The sequence below is a fragment of the Haematobia irritans genome, chromosome 2 (assembly GCF_050003625.1).
Source record: "Haematobia irritans isolate KBUSLIRL chromosome 2, ASM5000362v1, whole genome shotgun sequence".
NCBI lineage: Eukaryota > Metazoa > Arthropoda > Insecta > Diptera > Muscidae > Haematobia > Haematobia irritans.
This window is the reverse complement of record NC_134398.1, coordinates 51,456,104-51,477,337: the sequence shown is the minus strand read 5'-3', so window position 1 is coordinate 51,477,337 and position 21,234 is coordinate 51,456,104. Positions and strand designations below refer to the sequence as shown.

General features: G+C 30.9%; 1 protein-coding gene across 1 annotated transcript; it reads right to left on the bottom strand.

The window, feature by feature from the left end:
• Positions 1-1,501: 1,501 nt before the first annotated feature.
• bsh (brain-specific homeobox) lies at positions 1,502-21,147 on the bottom strand. The gene is made up of 4 exons (XM_075294049.1): positions 20,490-21,147; positions 9,768-10,078; positions 9,195-9,494; positions 1,502-2,485 (listed from the first exon to the last, which is right to left on the bottom strand). Exons 1-4 carry the CDS (start codon positions 21,008-21,010, stop codon positions 1,974-1,976), a joined length of 1,644 nt encoding a protein of 547 aa, XP_075150164.1. The 5' UTR covers positions 21,011-21,147; the 3' UTR covers positions 1,502-1,973.
• Positions 21,148-21,234: the final 87 nt, after the last annotated feature.

Sequence of the window (21,234 nt, the reverse complement as noted above, 5' to 3'; positions counted from 1 at the left end):
TTCAACCAAATTTGGCAAACTCAACGATACTATTAAACGTACTCTTTGTGCAAAATTTGAATCAAATCAGGGACCATTTGAACCAATGAACCAATTTGGCTGACAGTTTGCAAAATTTTCGAGACTCATGAAATATTCGGATGTATGGAATTTGAAGAACATCGGTTGATAAACACGCCAATTATGATCAGATCGGGGATATATATATATATATATATATATATATATATATATATATATATATATATATATATATATATATATATATATATATATATATATATATATATATATATATATATATATATATATATATATATATATATATATATATATATATATATATATATATATATATATATATATATATATATATATATATATATATATATATATATATATATATATATATATATATATATAAATCGACTCAGAATTTAATTCTAAGACGATCGGTATACTAAACGATGGGTCTCAGACTTTTCCTTCTTGGCGTTACCTAAAAATGCACAAACTTATTATACCCTGTACCACAGTACAGATGAAGGGTATAATGAATTCATACTATTAACCTTTTAATCAAACTAAAAAAGTTAATTAATTGAATCAAACTAAACAGGATTAAAAATGCTGATAGAAACTGATTGAAATATAGTATAGCGAATAAAAATAGTTTCCTTTTTAATTAAAAACTTAATTGAATTTTGCAATCAACATCAATTAAAAAAATTAATTGAATCAATTAAAAAATTAATTGACCACAGTAGAGATGAAGGGTATAATGAATTGATACGATTAACCTTTAATTAATCAAACTAAAACAGTCAATTAATTGAATCAAACAAAAAGGATTAAAAATACTTATAGAAACTGATTGAAATATAGTATAGCGATTAAAAATAGTTTCGTTTTTAATTAAAAACTTAATTGGATTTTGTAATCAACATCAATTAAAAATTAATTGAATCAATTAAAAAATTAATTGAAATTTGCTCATGAAATCAATGAATATTTTAATCAAGTCTTTTTTGACGCTCAATTAAAACTGTGATTAATACTATAATTTTCGTGATTGAAGAAATTTCAATTAAAAAATTAATTGGATCAATTAATTTTTGTGATTGAATCTGAAAAACAATTTTCGTGTGTAATGGGTTTTTAAAATTTAACAACAAGCTCATTCGTTTTAAAAATGTTTGAAAGTTTGTTGAATATAAATATTTCTCCAATGCTTGTGTTTTTTTTTTGGGATACAATTGAATGCATTCTTCCTCAGCTGATTGACATAGTTTCCTTATGCATTTGCTTTATACACGAGATCTAAAGATTTTCGATGACTTTCTATTCTCACAAAAGGAATTGTTCACATTTCAAAAAGTTCAATTAAAGTTTAATATACTGTGCCAATACGTGACATTGTCTCACTTTGAAAATGAAACAAATTTTTAATGTTTATATCGTATTCTGTTTTTTTTTGTTTATTTTGATTATGGACTACGTTTTACAAACTACTCTAAATATTTTATTGAACGTGGAAGTTTCATAATTTTTATGATATTTTTTGTTTGGTTTTTGTTTTATTTGCATACTTGTAAATGTTGACAATACGAGGGATGCTATTTTCTATTTTTGGCTTAATGACATTTTTTTATTTTTTAGTACAAAATATTTAATAACAAGCAGAAATATATGTAACAACCCTCGTATTGTCTAAATTTATAAAATAATTATGACTAAAATGACTAGACAACACTCGCTCTTCGTTCAATCGTCCATTATCTATGGCGACCTTATAAACACATTTAATTGCATTAATTCCTAATCATATTAAGTGAATGATAAGTTTTTTTATGGCAAAAATTTTATTTTATTTACAAATTTCCATTAGAAATATCGTCGGCTTTCAAAGCCAGAGGTTCTGCTGTGCCCATAGCATCATTACCCGCACCAGCTCCTGTAGCTCCTACATAGTATTACGTTAAATGATAGAGTTTACTATCACCGACAATGTCGACATCACTACCCTCTTCGTCATCCAAATCCTCATCCTCTAAATCAGAATAATCATCTGTGGAATAGTCATTGTTTAGAAAACCACCCACTAGGCCATTGGCATCTATGTTCTGGCCATTGGATATGCTGCGTAACATTTGTAGCTGATGTGAATGGGGAGAGGAATGATGTGGCCCATGATGATGATGATGATGATGATGATTGTGATGCTGTTGTGGTAGCTGCGGATGATGTTGCGATGTTGTAGGTATGGCATTTGAATGCAATATTGATGCCTTGGCATTCTCTCCCAGACCATTGGCTGAATTTGTTCCACTGCTGGTGTTGGTTATATTCAATGAGACTTGTGACGAATTCGAAGATGGCGAACACGATGATGATGAATTCAAGGAAACATTTTTATTAGCACCACCACCGCCATTATTGTTTGAATTGCTACTTCCTCCTTCGGAGCGTGAAAAGTCAACTGGTTCTGTAAATTGGAAAATGAAGAAAATTTCCGATTAGTTTATAAGATTCTTAACGAAAAATTTCTAGACTAATTCAATTTAGAAAATTTTCATATTTTAGTAAAAAATAAATGGCCTTTAGCCTTTTCATTAGTTTTAGAGTGCAAAAGTTTTCTTAAGAAAGTTGCTTTTCTTTTGTTCCATCCATAAAAGTTTTCAATTTGTGGTTGGACAATGTTTTGAGGAAGCTAGTTTGCTCCTCTTCCTAAGGAGGTCAATTGAAGTTTTTGGCTGTAGTTGAATTTTCCTATTAAAAAGTTTTATGAACAATTACTACTATCTTCGTGCTGCTGGTTAGGAATGCAAGAAGAAGACAGAAATGGACAATGCATTTAACAAAAGTGAAAAGGAGCGAGAACATCTTGGAGTTTACGAAAATTACTTATTTGTTACTTAATTGTTTCATGGGGGGTCGGGAATATTGAATACCAAGCAACTGTTCTCATTGGATTTATCAAGACAAGGTCCTGTCTAATATTGGTAGCTCTACCATCTAAGATGTCGTTAAATATGCCACAATGGACAAGGATATACAAGTCTAAAGAAAAGTGGCCGAAATGTTGACTATACTGAATAAAAAGTTCTTTTTCTGAGCAATAAAATTTTAGACAAATTTAATATTCTCCTAACGCGAATAGTTGTCTTGAGATGATCAAAACTTTTTTATTTTTTAGTTTCAACCTTACTCTTCAAAATGGTCCAGGCGCAAAATTCCAACGGATTGAGATCCTGAGAGTTTGATATCCATTCTGAAGCGGGAAACTTCATTTTTAAGCCATTCTTGCGCGGGCTGAGTGCGAATAGCTCACGAACAAGTTTTCTACCAATGCGGCTTGGATTTTGATCAAATCTAGTCTTCATTTTTCGTATAATTTCTGGTGTTGTCACCGTTTTTCGTCCACTTTTTGGACGTTTTAAAATGCTGGAGGATCTCTAACTATAGCCTCCACATTGGTGAACTTCTCTCTTTCAGTTCACCAATGTGGTATCACAATGGACTGAATAGTCTAAGTGAGCAGATACATCGGGCTGCCACCTAACCTAACCTAACCTAACCTAACTATAGCCTCTTGTGGTTTTCAAGCAACATATAAAACAATCGCACTTAAATTCCATCATAAATAATTTTATTTCTGATTAAAAAGTTCAAACAACTTTTGTATGCTTGTCAACAATAAAATGATTTTTCACTCGAAGAAATCTGTTAGCTGTCTTTTAAATTTGACTTCTGCGTACTCGATTCTAGGAAACAAATTTTAATTCATTCGTTTTCAGTTTTTTCTTCGTGTGCATTATTGTCGTATTAACGAAAACTTAAATTTCCAACTTCAGACTCGACATAAAGTACGAAGTATGCTATGTTTCAAGTAGAATCCGATTTAAAAATAAAAGAAATGTCTTATTATTTCATTTTAGAAGTCAAAATTTTATTTCTACAGAAAATTTTGTCAAACTTTTATTTCTATGGAAAATTTTGTCAAACTTTTATTTCTATGGAAAATTTTGTTAAAAAATTTATTTCTATAGAAAATTTGTTAAATATTTTATTTTATAGAAAATTTTGTCAAAATTTTATTTCTATAGAACCTTTTGTTAAAATTTTTATTTATATAGAAAATGTTATCAAAATTTTGTTTCTATAGAAAATTTTGTCAAAATTTTATTTCTATAGAAAATTTTGTCAAAATTTTATTTCTATAGAAAATTTTGTCAAAATTTTATTTCTATAGAATTTTTTGTTTCAAAATTTAATTTCTTTAGAAAATTTTGTCAAAATTTTATTTCTATAGAAAAATTTGTCAACATGTTATTTTTATAGAAAATTTTGTCACAATTTTAAATTTTATTTCTATAGAAAATTTTGTAAAAATTTTAATTCTATAGAAAATTTTGTCAAAATTTTATTTATTTATCTTCTGCGAATTTATTGAAGGCGACTTTAAGTTTATGGAAGTCAGCAGCACTACAGTTTGCATATATTTCACAGCCATATAGCAGAACTGGGATAATATAAGCATTAGCTAAAAGTGTAAGAATATTTTGGGGTGTGGAGCCTTTGACAGCCCATAGGTTCCGTTAACTCTTCCGACTATATTATTAATATGGTTGCTCCAAGTTAGCTCCTTGTTGAACGTTATTCCAATGTTTAGTACAGTATCGACTCGTTTTAAAACCGTATCATTAATTATAAATCATGGTACGAACTTACCTGCTGTCTACGCTTAGAAATCACAATGTATTTAGATTTTTTCGGGTTGAGAGTTAAGCCCATGAATATATTGCATTTAAATCATGATTTACATTCTGATACAGCGAAGTGATGTTTCCGAATTCAGAACTGGCGTAGAGTTGAATGTCGTTTGCATATATTTGTAAATCACAATATTTCAGGGTGTTTAGCAAATCATTTATGTAAATACAGAATAATAAAAAAGTCCTAAAAGGGATCCTTGTGGAACTCCACTGTAGATTTTCATTTCGCTAGGTCGAGTATTTTCACAGTAAACATATTGAGAACGATTCGAAAGATACGATTGTAATAGCTTACATGCTGTGTTTGAAAAATAAAATACCCAGCAAAAAAAGCGTCGCCAAAAAAGTAATGAAAATGTTCTTTTTGGATCCGGAAGTGGTGAAAAATTGACGCAGAAGCGATGAATTTAACATGGGCTTGTCATAGGACGGAAGTCCTCCATTTCAATAGCCGGTGCACTGAATTTGCATCAATTCTTTAGGTGTGATCGGAATTCAATGTTTTGGATGTAAATTAAAAAATTCTGTGATATTTTGGTAAATAAATCATTTTTATAATTTTTTGTAATTTTTAATGGATTCTAACGCTTGTCTGAAACGTTTAACCTCAAATATTTTCAAAAATTCACAATTTTTTTCGGATTGGATTTAGCATTTTTTTCGACAAAATTTAAATAATTTTTATCCTTTTTATGAATTCTTAAACTGTTTTTCACCAATTTGAAACAAAAAAAGTTAAAATTACCCATTAAAAATATGAAAAAAGTGTGTTATAAAAAATTGAATGAAAAGAACTTCCTGTGTAGTTAAAATAAAGAACATCATTGGGAGTACATCTTGTGGAAGTGCTTTTAAAGTTGTGCCTTTGGAAGAACTTCCAAATTTTTTTGTTGGGTAGTTTATCCAGTTTATTAATAAGAATTGTGTGATTAACAGTGTCAAATGCTTTGCTGTGGTCAAGCAGGACAAGAGTGGACACTTGGTTATCATCTATTTTCTCCCTCACAGATTCAACCACATCTATAAGAGCAGAGATGCAACTACGCTTTGGCTTAAATCCAGATTGTCGTTGTGTAAATAAGTGCGAGGATTCGATATAAATGCTCATCTGTTGATACATAATCTTTTCAAGTACTTTCGATAAGTATGGCAATATAGAAATAGGTCTATTAATCTTGGGTATCGGTAGTACCTGTGATCGTTTCCATGATGCAGGGAAGATTGATTTAGTCAACATATTATTGAACACATATGTGAACTACGGAAGGAGATTGGGTAAAAGCATTTTTATGAGTTTCGGACTGATACCATCTGCCCCCATGGCATTTGAAGTAATGTTTTTGAAACAAGTTAAAACTTCGTTTCGATTAACACAGTGGAAGGCGAAAGAATTAGCCTTTTCTGGATCATTGTATTCAAAGGAAATGTTGTTCATTGGTTGTGAAGAGGTTTCCCAGGTTGTTGTGAAGAGGTTTCCCAAAGGTTGTTCAGAGCATTCAGATCTATGCCTGTGGGACACTTTAAAGATTTTTTGGCAATTCCAATGTTCCTAATTTCTTTCCATTTAAATTTGCTATTCACTGCACTAGAGAACTTTTCGCTATAGTATTGGGTTTTAGCGTTTTGAATGGCCTTATTAACTTCTCGTCTTGCACTTTTTAAAAATAGACAAATGTTCTGCAGATTTGAATTGTTTCCATCTTTTATAAAAGATATCTCTTTGATTTATAAGCCTTTTGATATGACACACTGAAACAAATATTGTCGTGACGTCAAAGATTTCATGTCTTTAAAATACGAATGCAAATTTTGCTTAGCATAGAAGACGCATTTGTCTAATATAAAGTTTTTTTCTTTGTCCAAAAGTCGATAATCTTTTCAATGAAGTCGTAATGTCCTTATAATTAAGTGATTTGACTTAAAAATGGGTATCATAACATGAAAGAAAAAATGTTTGGGCTAAAAATTCTTTAAATTTAATGAATTTGTCTTTAAATTTGTTGCCTTTTTGCGTCTTGACTATAAAGCAAAAAATCGTTCAAATTTAGGACATGTTTTTCTAAACTTTATTTTAAAGATGTTTTTTACTTGAAACAAAGCATAATTTCTACTGGATGTCGAGTCTTAATTTGGAAAATAAAGTTGTCCTTAACTCGTTTTTAAAGGACTTTTATAGCATATGAAGAAAATAAGCTGAGAAACCGAAAAATTAAAATTTGCTTCCTAGAAGCAAGTACACAAAACCCAAATTTAAAAGAGAATTGTGTCTTAAAAGTATCCTTATTTGTATTCTCCGCTTCTTTGGCTGGGAATCAATACCAAATTTTTTAAAGTAAAGACAAAATCTTTGGAACCGGGCATGCTTTTTTTCAGTGCAGTTGAACCATGGTTGAGGTTGATGTGTAATAAGTTTTCTGACCCTCGGCACACATATGTTATATATGTTATTAAGACAATTTTTCAAAAAGTTTATTTGGCCATCAACTTGCTCCATCGTGTATATTGAGTTCCAATCAATGCTGTTCATGATATTGTTTAGTTGGTTAATATCGATTCTTTTGAAGTCGGGGTAGGTTTTGGTTATGAATGGTGAGAGATAAGTCGTATATCATGAAGACTGCGTTGTACTTAGAAAAAGCAGTAGCCATTAACTGGTCATACAAAAGAACGTTATGTATTTTGTTAACAAACATTAAATCTAGAAGGGTATTTGTTGCACCAGAGAAATGAGTAGGATTTGTAATATTTACTGAGTGTAGATTCAGAGTTAAAGGTGGGTATTAAGTTCGAGTTTAGCCGCTAATTTTCACTAATACATATTTATTGCAGATTTCATTATAACTTGATGGGGAATATCCCAAAGCAAATTTTCACAAAGTTTGTATTCGTTAAAATGGATTATGAAAGAAAAGTAATCGTGAAAAAATGACGATTTTAGCGACTAAACTCGAACTTAATACCCACCTTAACATGCGATCCGTAAGGCTGCTATCAACTAGGAGATTACAGTTGAAATCACCAACGATAATTATATCAGTATATGACAATGATATTTAAGATTGTAATTAAGGGTTCTATTTGTATCCCACGGTTGGGTCTATAAACACAATCAAGTAAAATTTTACGTCTATAGAAAATTCTGTCAAAATTTTTTTTCTATAGAAAATTTTGTCAAAATTTTATTTCTATAGAACATTTTGTTAAAAATTTTATTTCTATAGACAATTTGTTAAACCTTTTGTTTCTATAGACAATTTTGTCAAAATATTTTTTCTATAGCAAATTTTGTTAAAATTGTATTTCTAAAGATTTTTTTTTTTAAATTTTATTTTTATTGAAAATGTTTTCAAAATTTTATTTCTATAGAAAATTTTGTCAAAATTGTATTTCTATAGAAAATTTTGTCACAATTTTATTTCTATAGAATTTTTTTTTTCAAAATGTCTATAGAAAATTTTGTCAAAATTTTATTTCTATAGAAATTTTTTCAAAATTTTATTTCTATAGAAAACTTTGTCAAAATTTTATTTCTGTAGAAAATTATGTCAAAATTTTATGTCTATATATGGGTTCTATTTGTATCCCACGGTTGGGTCTATAAACACAACCAAGTAAAATTTTACGTCTATAGAAAATTCTGTCAAAATTTTATTTCTATAGAAAATTTTGTCAAAATTTCATTTCTATAGAACATTTTGTTAAAAATTTTATTTCTATAGACATTTTTTTAAACATTTTATTTCTATAGAAAATTTTGTCAAAATTGTATTTTTATAGAAAATTTTGTCAAAATTTTATTTCCATAGAAAATTTTGTCAAAATGTTATTTCTAAAGAAATCTTTTTCAAAATTTTATTTTTATAGAAAAATTTTTCAAAATTTTATTTCTATAGAAAATTTTGTCAAAATTGTATTTCTATAGAAAATTTTGTCACAATTTTATTTTTATAGAAATTTTTTTCAAAATTTTATTTTTATAGAAAATTTTTCAAAATGTTATTTCTATAGAAAATTTTGTCAAAATTGTATTTCTATAGAAAATTTTGTCAAAATTTTATTTCTATATAAAATTTTGTCAAAATTTTATTTATATATATAAAATTTTGTCAAAATGTTATTTCTATAGAAAATTTTGTCAAAATTTTATTTCTATAGAAATTTTTTCAAAATGTTATTTCTGTACAAAATTATGTCAAAATTTTATGTCTATAGAAAAATTTTTCAAAATTTTATGTCTATAGAATATTTTGTCAATATTTTAAAATTGTTTCTTTGTTTATGTTCCAAAAGTGTTAATTATGAGGTCTAAAGAAAAGTTTCAGTCTATTTATATTTTACAATTATTTTCTTTACTTAACCGTAGTAATTTGATTGCATAGATAACTTGAACATTTTTTAATGAACATCTAATCCACTTACCATTCATTACATCCCTTCTCCTCAGTTGTTTCTTGTGTTTCATGCGACGATTTTGAAACCATGTTTTCACTTGGGTTTCACTCAAACCCAACGATGTGGCCAACTCTACACGTTCGGGCGTTGATAAGTACCTTTGGGCCTCGAATCTTTTCTCCAAACCCGATAGTTGAGGGTCACTGAAAACAGTGCGAGCCTTACGTCTACGACAATGGCGTAAAGCATTGACACCCATGCCAAGACCTAAGGCCAATTCGGGCATACAACCTCCAGCAAATAAATGACTACCACCAAAGAGACCAGCTACGACGACAAACAATAGATAATAGAACAAAATGAAATCATTGAATCGGCCATAGTTTACAGTTACCACAAATAATTGAATTATTGAAAGTTTTTAGGGTCAATTGAATGAGAATGGAATGGAATGAGGGCCAATATCCCATTACCATTCTTGTGGGAGTGTTAATTAAGTTTAAATACCCACATCATATGTGTCAATATAAACACTCCTTTTTTTTGGTATTCTTGACCATGGGCAATTGTTCTTGGTCAAATGATTTTGTTTTTGCTTACCTTGTGATAGAAAATAGGGATCTACTGATTTGTAAGCACCCGATGATGGTGATAAATAGCCCAAAGTCATTTGCAGGAAACCATGATCACTGTATGCGGCACTTGGATATAAAACACTACTAGGTGGTGGTGGTGGAGGCGGTGGATGAGGTTGTGGATGTGCTGGAACAGTTGCCTGTGGATGATGAGGAGGCGGTGCTGCTGTGGGATAGTTGAGTGACTGATGCATAGAAGACGAATTTGAGTTTGGTGTATGCGATGAATGGGTTGTTGCTGTTGTAGAGCCATGCCGTTCGCCCGATTTTGAAGACCTGTAAAGAAATTGATAAAAGGATTAATATACACTGAAAAAATATTGTCGTGAGGTCAAAGATTTCATGTCTTTAAAATACAAATGCAAATTTAGCTTAGCATAGAAGACGCATTTCTTCAATATAAAGTTTTTTCCTTGTCCAAAAGTCGATGAACTTTTCAATGAAGTCGTATTGTCCTTATAATTAAGTGATTTCACTTGAAAATGGGCATCATAACATGAAAGAAAAAATTTTTGGGCTAAGGTCAACTTGACTTTAATATATAAAAAAAATCTTTAAATTTTATGAAATTGTCTTTAATTTTTGTTTTTTTTTTTTTGCATCTTGACTACAGCACAAAATCGTTCAAATACTTTATTTTTAAGACGTTTTTTACTTGAAACATAGCATAATTACTACTGGAAGTCGAGTCTTAATTTGGAAAATAAAGTTGTCGTTAATTCGTTTTTAAAGGACTTTCATAGCATATGAAGAAAAAAACTGTAAAGGTGGGTATTAAGTTCGAGTTTAGCCGCTAAAATAGCCATTTTTTCACGATTACTTTTCTTTAACAATACTTTTTAAGGAATACAAACTTTGTGAAAACTTGCTTTGGGCTATTCCCCATCAAGTTATAGTAAAATCTGCAACAAATATGTATAATTTTATTCCTTTTTTTATTGATTTAGTTTTCACTTTAGTGAAAAAACTCGAACTTAATACCCACCTTAAAGGCGAAAAATTAAAATTTGCTTCCTAGAAGCAAGTATACAAAACCCAAATTTAAAAGAGAATTGTGTCTTACAAGTATCCTTACTTTTATTCTCCGCTTCTTTGGCTCGGAATCAATACCAAAATTTTTAAAGTAAAGACTAAATTTTTGAAACCGGGCATGCTTTTTTTCAGTGTACATAAAAATTTTAGTTTTTTTGGCCATAATAGAATATTTACTTATTAGCTAAGGTTGTGTGCCTTATATTGTAGGACAAAATACTAACATTATATTAGTGAGTAATTTAAAGAAGTTTTTAAATTATTTTTGGGGATACTATTCTCTGAAATTTTTTCGTAAAATTCAATATCGTTGAAATGGAGAAAAGTCAACTTACTTTAAAGAAAGCCTTTTTAATTTAAAACAAGTGTAAAAGAGGTAATTCAAGGATTTTGATATTTCGATTCAGATTCCGAGTCAATAATGGTGGCTTCGTAAAATAAAGAAATTTGAAAACCAAGTTTTAAATCTAGGTTTCTTATTATGGAACTTAGGATGTCTCACTTATAAAATTTTCCACGTTCTTTAGACATATTAAAAAAAAGAAACACTTAAAAATCTAAAATTTTGTTCTTACGCTAATTATTTTGGTTTTGATTTCCTGCCAAAGGAGCTCAAAATTGAAGTAAGGGTACACTGAAAAAATTTTGACTTAATATGTAGGATTATGAAAACTAAAATTTAGGACACGTAATTTACACAATATTAAGGACAAATCTTTGATTTAAATATTTTTTTCTTTAAATTTAGGACACGAATCTTTGAAATTTTCGTCTCCTCGTTAAAGTCGCAAGTCTATGAACTAAGTATTGGAAGAAATAATCTTTAAATGAACTGTGACTTTCGATTAAGGATAAAAAAGCTTCAAATATAGGCTGATACATATTTTGAGGATTTTTCATCTTTAGTTTAAAGTTTTTGTTTGAAATTAGGAAGATATTGTTTACTGTGAAGTATCTTTTATATTGCGATATTTTTATCCTTGAAATTTTTGCTCACTAAGCCATTTTTTCACTATATTTGCACTATGCTTCGGATCACCATCGTGTTGAAATACGACTTCTTCTTCAGGATAGGCACTCCTGTTAAAAAAACTCGGGAGATGAGTCTGCAAAATGGCGAGGTAGTCTTCCTTCTTCATTATAACATACCATCAATTTTCTGCAATGGCCCAATGTGCCACCAAGTGAAGCAGCCCGAAACCATGCTGCTTCCACCACCATGCTTCACAGTTTGCTTAACCGTCCGATTGGCAAATGTTGATTCATCTGACCAGATAACACGTTTCCAATCATCTGTCGTCCAATTTTTATGCTCTCTTCCAAACCTCATTCGCGCCTTTTGATTCTTTTCGGACAATGCAGGTTTATTTTTTTTTACAGCTGAAACATAAACAATGTTGTGGAATGCTCGTCTTGCAGTCCATTCACTAACTTACTTATTTTTGGCAACAGTAGTGGTTTTCGGCGTTACGGACTTGTTCTGCCTCATTCTGCCAACAGTTTTCGGCGGCCTCTGGTTTGCTCTTTGGGAGTAGTATTTCGCCTTTTTTTGGACGAACACCAAATTTAACTTGTTTTCAGTACAATTATTTGTTTCTAGTTCTATTTTATTATTTTTTGCGAAACTTTCCACAGTCCAATGAAATTTTCGTTTTTTTAAGTATGTCTGAAACATTTTATGAACTAAACGCGAGTATAAAGTTCAGTGACCGTACACATAAGTTCATTTTTAACTAAAACAAATGAACATTTTCGTACGATTTCCAAAAGTAGTAAGAATGAACTACTGTATGGTTAAAATGGTCATGATTTGGCGCCAATGATTTTCTTATTTACTTTTAGTTAATTTTTTCTTCAAGGAGAGGGAGTAATTTCGAGAACAACAGTTAAAAAGTACAACATGGTACTAAATTTTTCTGGTTTTAACAACACTTCGTGGAAATCTCAAAACATGTACAAAATAGTTCAATTTTCGCGCGAAGTAGTTCATTCTTCCTATAAAATAGTTTACTTTTTTTTGGTGAATGCCCACAGACTGACTTATATTTAGTTCCTTGGCTATTTTCCGCGATGAAAACCCATTATTAGTTAAGGAAACTATATTGTCCTCCACTTCGCGCGATGACTTTTTTATTTTAATTTTTACTTGACATTATTGCAGTCATTAGCGTAGCTAGACAATTTTCCTAGGGGGGATATAGTCCCCTAGCTAAAACTTTATAGACTGAACTTATAGGTTCAACTAATGTTTTATTTCATAAAATTGAATAAACAAATAGACATCAAAATAACTCGACAATCAATTTACAATAAAGCAACTAAAAGTACCCTACGGGAAATTGGTGCAAATTGCCACTGACGGACCTATCACAGAACTGGTACCTTTGCTCCAGTTAGTTGCAATTTTCACATTTACCCCCATTTTCATGAACCTCTGTTAGTGCTACGTTAGCTAACGAACTTTTAAACCGTGCTATAGACATATCTGTAATCTTGCCTATTTATTCCATATGTTGGTTAGGAACTTAACCGCTGAAAATTTTTCATTTAAAGTTCACCGGAGAGAAGATATTACCATTTTTCTTTCCGTTAACTGGGAGTTAAAGCCTAACGGAGCTATATGAAAATGGCCGTTAGTGAAATACAATTATCAGAATAACCTTTTGTTCGACATATTTCAAAAGTTTTTTTTTCATTTCGGGTTCGATTACACACAGAGAAGATATTGGTTGAAAATCGATTGTTGTAATGAAAATTCTGCATTTAGAATGAAACCACAGTTGTGTCAATCTATTTACTTTATTTACAGCCATTATTTGATTCCTTCTACCTTTTGGCGCTTATTATTATAGATTGTTGTTTGAAATACAAGTCAAATGGTTGTCTGAACTAATTGCCTCTCTCTTGAAAAATTTTGATCGAATTCGATACGCACAACCTACCTTATAAAACCTTCATAACCGTCATTTAGTATTCAGCCCTTACAATTGATAGTCACAGCCGAATTCCGTTGGAAATATTTTTAAATGTCAATATTGTTATTATCAATTATTCAATGTGGAAGGAAAACGTGTTTTATTTATAATTTAATATAAAAACCACTGAAAACTGAATATTTTTCAGTCGTTTCTAAGATTATTTAAATCCTCGGTGGACTGTCTGTCGTATATTTTCACGAACTACTCGCGCAATCATCAGGATAATCAATGCTACGTGTCGGATAAACAATGCGCATCTTTAATTTTTTGGGATCAAATGGAGATCGAGTTATATAAAGTGTTAGATGTGGAACAATTTTCTTGTGTTAAAGGGCAAAAGTATAAATCATGCAACGACTTTAAAGGGCCTCTAATGGAAAAATCCATCTCCACGTCTTTATTTTATTTATGAAACCCCACAAGATGTGACCATGTAGAGTAGATTCTTATTAATGGGCTATGTTGGCCCATGTTTATTCTATGTGCTCAGTTTGGACTCCATTTATAAGTACTAATGTACTAAGAGTCCCAGATTTAACTCCCATTGCCTGTCAATTCAACAATCCAAGCTGGCGGCGGGTACTTTTAAAGGTGACAATTTTTGTTAAATTGTTATCAATGTATTGTATTTAGGTATAGTGTGATTTTATGTATCTTTCCATCTTTTAAAAATGTAAAATACAATATTTTGAGGAAAATGTATTTTCAATTCGGTTAAGGTGCTAATAAAGTTGGGTAATACAACCAAATAAGAAGGGAGTAACGATCAATTGCATCGTCTAGTACAACCAACTCCATATATGGTATTGGTTATATTTCCCATAATTCGATTGAGTCGACCGAATTTATCGGGTATCACAACTGCCAGCAGATAGTTGCTGCAACTGCCAAAAGGAGGTTGGCAATAAATTCGGTCATCACAACCAATATGTATTCTCTGTGTAGGAGCCCAAATTGAAAGAGATGTCTAAGAGTTTGTCCGAGACTGGTTCCTGAGGACCTGTTTATGGGTTGCTCCTGCTAAAGTGTCCCAGGACGTGTCCTTTGGGATGAGTCCACGACGCGTCCTAAAATGTAAGTTTAGTGGTCCCAGTTCTCTGGGGAGGGGGCCTAGACCACCCCAGAACAATTTTAGCCCCCCCCCCCTAGAATTTGAAAACCTATTAACGACTTTGCATTGTGGTATTGCCGATGGCAATATATAATTATACCCTTCACCAATACCCTTCACTACTGTGGAACAGGGTATAATAAGTTTGTGCATTTGTATGTAACGCCAAGAAATAGTGGTCATAGACCCATCCTTTAGTATACCGATCGGTTTAGAATTAAATTCTGAGTCGATTTAGTGATGTCCGTCTGTCTGTCCGTCTGTCTGTATATGTAATTTTGTGCACAAAGTACAGCTCGCAATTTAAGACCGATCGTCCTCAAATTTGGCATAGGGCCGTTTCTTGGGACAGAGACAATCGCTATTGGTTTTGGAAAAAATCGGTTCAGATTTAGATATAGCTGCCATATATATTTATCCCCGATGTGGTCATAGTTAGCGTGTTTATCAACCCATTTTCTTCAAATACCGTACATCCAAATATTTTATGAATCTGGAAAATCTTGCAAAATATCAGCCAAATCGGTTCAGATGTAGATATAGCTCCCATATATATCTTTCGTCCGATTTGAACTTACACTGAAAAAACAGTGAACCCACCAGGAAGAAAAACTTCGATTAATTTTAGAAAATTTTGAATATTTTTAGAAAATTTTATCTAAACAGTATAACAAACGCAGGCATCACGCCGATGTCATAAAAATAAGTAAATATTTTTCGACAAATTCAAGAAAATTTATTAGACATAATTAAGTTTTTTCACTTGTTAAAGAAAATTTTGTACTTTGAAGTAAAAAATTGGAGTTCAAAATTGCAAGAATGTCTTTAGTGACATACGAAGTTCATGATGAACGCATTTGTAGTAAAATTTACAAATTTAAAGAAATAATGAACTATTTTGTGGAAGACACGAATTTAGTTAATCTTTATCCTTCATTTGTGTATATTTTTTTCTCGGTTTTAGTTAATTTAACTAACGTACACAAAAAATTATTAGAGTAGAGGAAACTTTCTCCAAACATAATAATTCCATGAACTAAACAAAAGTTAAATTGGCTTTAGTGAAATAGAGAGTTCACTTTTTTTTGAGTGTATATGGCCACAAAAGCCAGAGTTTGCCGTGATTTGCTTCAAATTTTGCACAAGGGGTACGTTTAATAGTATCGTTAAGTGTGTCAAATTTGTTAATATCGATTCAGATTTAGATATAGCTCACATATATATCTTTCGCCCGATTTGGACTTATATGGTCTCAAAAGCCAGAGTTTTGCCCTGACTTACTTCAAATTTTGCACAAGCGGTACTTTTAACGATACTATTGTATGTGGTCAAAATCGGTTCAGATTTAGATATAGCTCCCATATATATATATATCGTCCGATTTGAACTTATATGGCCTCAAAATCCAGGGTTTTGCCGTGATTTGCTTCAAATTTCGCACAAGGAGTACGTTTAGTAGTATAGGTAATTGTGGTTCAGATTTAGATATGGCTCCATATATATCTACCGTCCGATTTGCACTCATATGACCAGGGGGCCAAAATTATACTCCCATTTACGTGAAATTTCGCATAGATAGCAAAATTATTATTCTAACTATGCATGTCAAATTTAGTCAAAATTGGTTCAGATTGTATATAGCTCCCATATATACGTACACCAGAGTTGGGGAAATATGGTAGACTTTTTCATATTTTAGACCCATTTTCAATGGGATTTTCCTCCAAATGACTGGATAGTTTCCTCAGAGAATACAAATATGGCCAAAATTCTCACACTTTACACAAAATTCTGTGATGATTTTCCCATATCTTAGCCATATCCTACACACTGCAATGCCAAAATTTCCACAGAACGGATGAGTTTTAAATAAGGCTCCAAGTAGCCCGACTAGACCAAATAATATATCACAACCCACACTTGACCACATATCTTGGCGGGATCTAACCAATATCCTTGCAAAATCGCCACTGCTGAGTACCAAAAATTGTAAATTTTACTAAAATTGTCCTATATCTCGAATACATATGTATTGTCTAGACTTCTCACAAAATAGTTCATTATTTCTTTAAGTTTTACTACAAATGCGTCCATCGTAAACTTGATATGACACTAAAGACATTCTTGCAATCTTTAACTCCAATTTTTTCCTTCAAACTAGAAAATTTTCTTTAAGAAGTGAAAAAAAGAATAATTATGTCAAATAAATTTTCTTGATTTTGTCGAAAAATATTTACTTATTTTTGTGATATCGTCGTGATGTCAGCGTTTGTAATACTGTTTAGTTAAAATTTTCTAAAAATAATCTAGATTTTCTAAAATTAACCAACATTTTTTCTTCGTGGAGGGTTCACTGTTTTTTCAGTGTAATCCTCTGCCACTTTGCATTTTCACTTCAATGAAGGTCAACATCTTTGGATCCAAGTGAACTTTTTTTGAGTGTATATATAGAGTTCGGTTGCTTCCATAATATATAGTTTTTTAAAGATACCGCGTCTTTTTCTGGAGTACAATGCCGAAATCGTTAAATGAAGGTAGATACCTTGTTTCGTGAGGTTCAAGTGAAATTTACATTGGGTTTAGTGAATTACCCCAATTTATTCTGATAATTGGTTGATAGCTTTGCTGTAAGTAGAGGATGCAAATGAGGAATGTTATAATTCCGAAACAGCCGTCCTTCCAACCACCTTGCAGTTTAAAGGATTTGCTCAAATAAATTTGACAAAGATACTTTATCTCTGTTGGTTAAGTTGCTCTTGTAGTTTAGACAACGCATGGTTTTAAGCTGAAATCAAAACAACAATATTGAAGTTAAGTTTTTTTAATTGTGTGAAGATATTTAGACGATAATTTCATCGTGGTTTTGTACGCAAGCATAAAGTTAAAGGTAATTCTTTGAACAGTTATAGCTGATGCCTAAAGTTAGTCACATCTATCTTTAGAACATTTGTTCTCGCTCTCAAATTTCTACTCCTGGTCTGAACCTTCAAGAGAGTTACTTTGTGGAATACCGGAGTAATACATTTTTTGAATGTCTGACCGAGTCTGGCTTGGTATTTATAACTCGATTTTCATTCTTTGTGGATTTGGAAACACTGTGGTCCGAAATTAATATTGATGGGATTTTTGCAAACAAGGTGCCCCAACTCTTTTGCAGGAAATTGGCAATCGACCAAAGACTTTTTTTGGTAAATTAAAAGCCCCAGACCTACTAGGCCTTTTAAATTTGGCACATATTCAGCCTCGTATAAACCTTCAGTCGTTTGCGTTCCAATAACACAGTTTGTCATGTTTTTATTGTAGAAGGAAACCATAAACAATTGATAAGCTCGTCTGACAGCCGACAGATTTATTCTAGTGGTAGAAAACTTGTTCGTGAGCTTAACATATTGCGAGAACCGATGCAAAATATCCCAGCAAAAAAGAGCTTCAAAAGAAGTAGTTTGGATCCCCGATTTGTGATTCGGATCATCTCCAATGAATTTTACGTGAGCTTGTCATAGGACGGAAGTATTCCATTTTTGGATCCTTTGCATGCACACAAAAAAATTTCACGAAAATTTTTCCAATTAAAATTTTAATTGAGTTTTAAAAAATATTCAATTAAAAATTTAATTGATTCAACAAATTTTTTAATTGAAACAAAAATCAATCACAAAAATAATAGTATCAATTAATTTTTTAATTAGATCAATTAACTTTTTATTTGACCTTCAATTAATTTTTTAATTGATACTATCATTTCTGTGATTGAAGACATTTCAATTAAAATTTAATTGGATCAATTAATTTCGTGATTGAATCAGAAAAAATTTTTTTGTGAGTGGCTTTAGAAGTTTTGCCTTGAAAGCTAATTTGGATGAAGACATTTAACTCTAGACAGTCATCCTTCGTTAAAATGACGACGAGTAATTTAATTTTCGATCTAAAATGCGTTTTGTTACGATTGGGAAATGATAAATTTATGTTATATTAATTCAACAAATTTATTAATTTTTTTATACTAATTAAAAACAAGTTGAGTAAAATAATAAACTCAATTTTGTTTCTCATTTTAGCTCACGCTGCAAATAGGCGACGGATGACGTTAGTGTACAAAAAATAAGGATGACTTTCCAGGGTTAGAAAACAAACATTTTTCTCCAATTTCTCTTTTCATTTTTATCAGTATTTTTTAAACATTTTATTATCTAATTTTTACAAATTGAAAATTTCTTCGCTTCCGCCGGGGTGAACTTTGGTTTGTTGGAACCATAACAGAACGTTTTAGCACATTCAGCCACAAACGCCATTGAACACGATGCAGCAGAACGTCTATTCAAATGTTTGTGATACGAACCTAATATGACACCACGGCATGACATTCTAACTACTTCCTGAGATGTTCTTTATTATTATGAATGAAAAAATAGAGAACGCTATCATATCATCCTTTTTGATTCAAATCTCTACAGCGACAATTTTTTATCAAATATTTTCGTAAAAATCGTTTTTTTTTTGGTTATACATCGTTTTTATTTTGTTATTTTCAGCATATATTTTTATATAAATATATATTTTTTCAATTAAAAATCAACAAAACTTAAAAAAACTTATTTTCATATAAAAATATTTTTTCCATTAAAAATCAACAAAACTTAAAAAATTATAGTAATTTGCAAAACCTGATGGTAAGGTTAGGTGGCAGCCCGATGTATCAGGCTCACTTAGACTATTCAGTTCATTGTGATACCACATTGGTGAACTTCTCTCTTATCACTGAGTGCTGCCCGATTCATGTTAAGCTCAATGACAAGGGACTTCCTTTTTATAGCCGAGTGCGAACGGCGTTCCACAAAACCTGATGAAATTTAATTTTTTTATTTATTTTATTCTCAAAAGAACTTCCATGGAAGTGAAAAAAGTCAAACGGCACAGGTTCAAATCCCAGCGGGAATGAAATTAATTTTTTTATTTATTTTATTATTATTTTTTTACTTTTTTTTTATTGATTTTCAATTTTTTTGTTGTAAAATTTAAATGTCCAAAACTAAAATTTCCCTTTAAAATAGCCTAATTGCGTACTCTCCAATACTTGTCCAAAAAGGACTGTATCGGAAGTTGAAAAGAATTGATGGGGGATGCGCTTTAAAAGATATGTTTGTGGAACAACTTTAATTTTTTTTGCTGGGATATTGAAAAATGAGCTTGGACTAACGCCATTGAAGTTCCAAAAATTCAAGAGTTCGCCGATGTCATGTCCATCAAAAATGAATTAATTTTTGAATTTCTCTGGTGCAGAATTTTGATGAAAAAAAATTTATTTTGATGACTCTTTATTTTAAAGACTATTTTTACTTGAACAATTTCATAATTTACACTTGAAGGCGAATTTAAATTGGGAATTTGGAGTTATGGATAAAACGAATAAATTAAGATTTGTGTCCTAGTGTAAAGTACGAAGCGATTTGTGTCTTAAATTTGTCCGAAGTGTAATTTCTTGCTTCTTAGGCCCGAAAATGTTTAAACTCTGTTTGCTTTTCAGTTTAGGTGATTCAACGATTCAAACCATAGAATTTGAACATACCTTTCTCTATTGATAATCCTTTGATATTCCTCATGTTCATGGCGGCCATTTAAAGGATTTTTCAAAGCATTCATTTGACTGCTATAATCATTTGAAGGCAGTGATGTTGGTGATGATGATGATTTTACTTTATCACTATTATTTACTGTATCAGAATTGGATGAAGATTTCACTGTGTTTTGAGATGAAGATTTAATTGTTGAATTTTTAAATTTTGTTATTGCACCGTTATTATTGTTGTTGTTATTATTATTATTGTGGTTGTTATTATTTTGATTACTTGAATTAGAGTTACTTAAATTTTGACACAAAATATGTTCTATAGAAAAAGGAGTTTTCGAAGAAACCACCATTGTTGTTGGAGGACTTTGATGCTGATGCATGGCCGTCGATTGCTGATGATGCTGGATACCTTGCGGTAATTTTGCCATTAAATTATTAGAAGATGTAGATTGTGGAGAAGTTTTCTTACTATCTGATATTATATTGTTGGATGTATTTTCACTTATTTTTAAGGACATATTTTTAGTACACAGTGTTGTAGTTGTTTTTAGTTGATTGCATTTAATTGTTAGGATATTATTATTATGTAATGGATTTTGTTGCCCGCTAACCGTTTAAATCATTTGAAGAAGAGTAAATTATGTTGTTTGCTCGTTGACGGTTGCATTAACAGTGATTTAAAGGCAAATCTACCACAAATGTTTCATCAGTACTTGAACACAGATTTTTGCATCATATACAT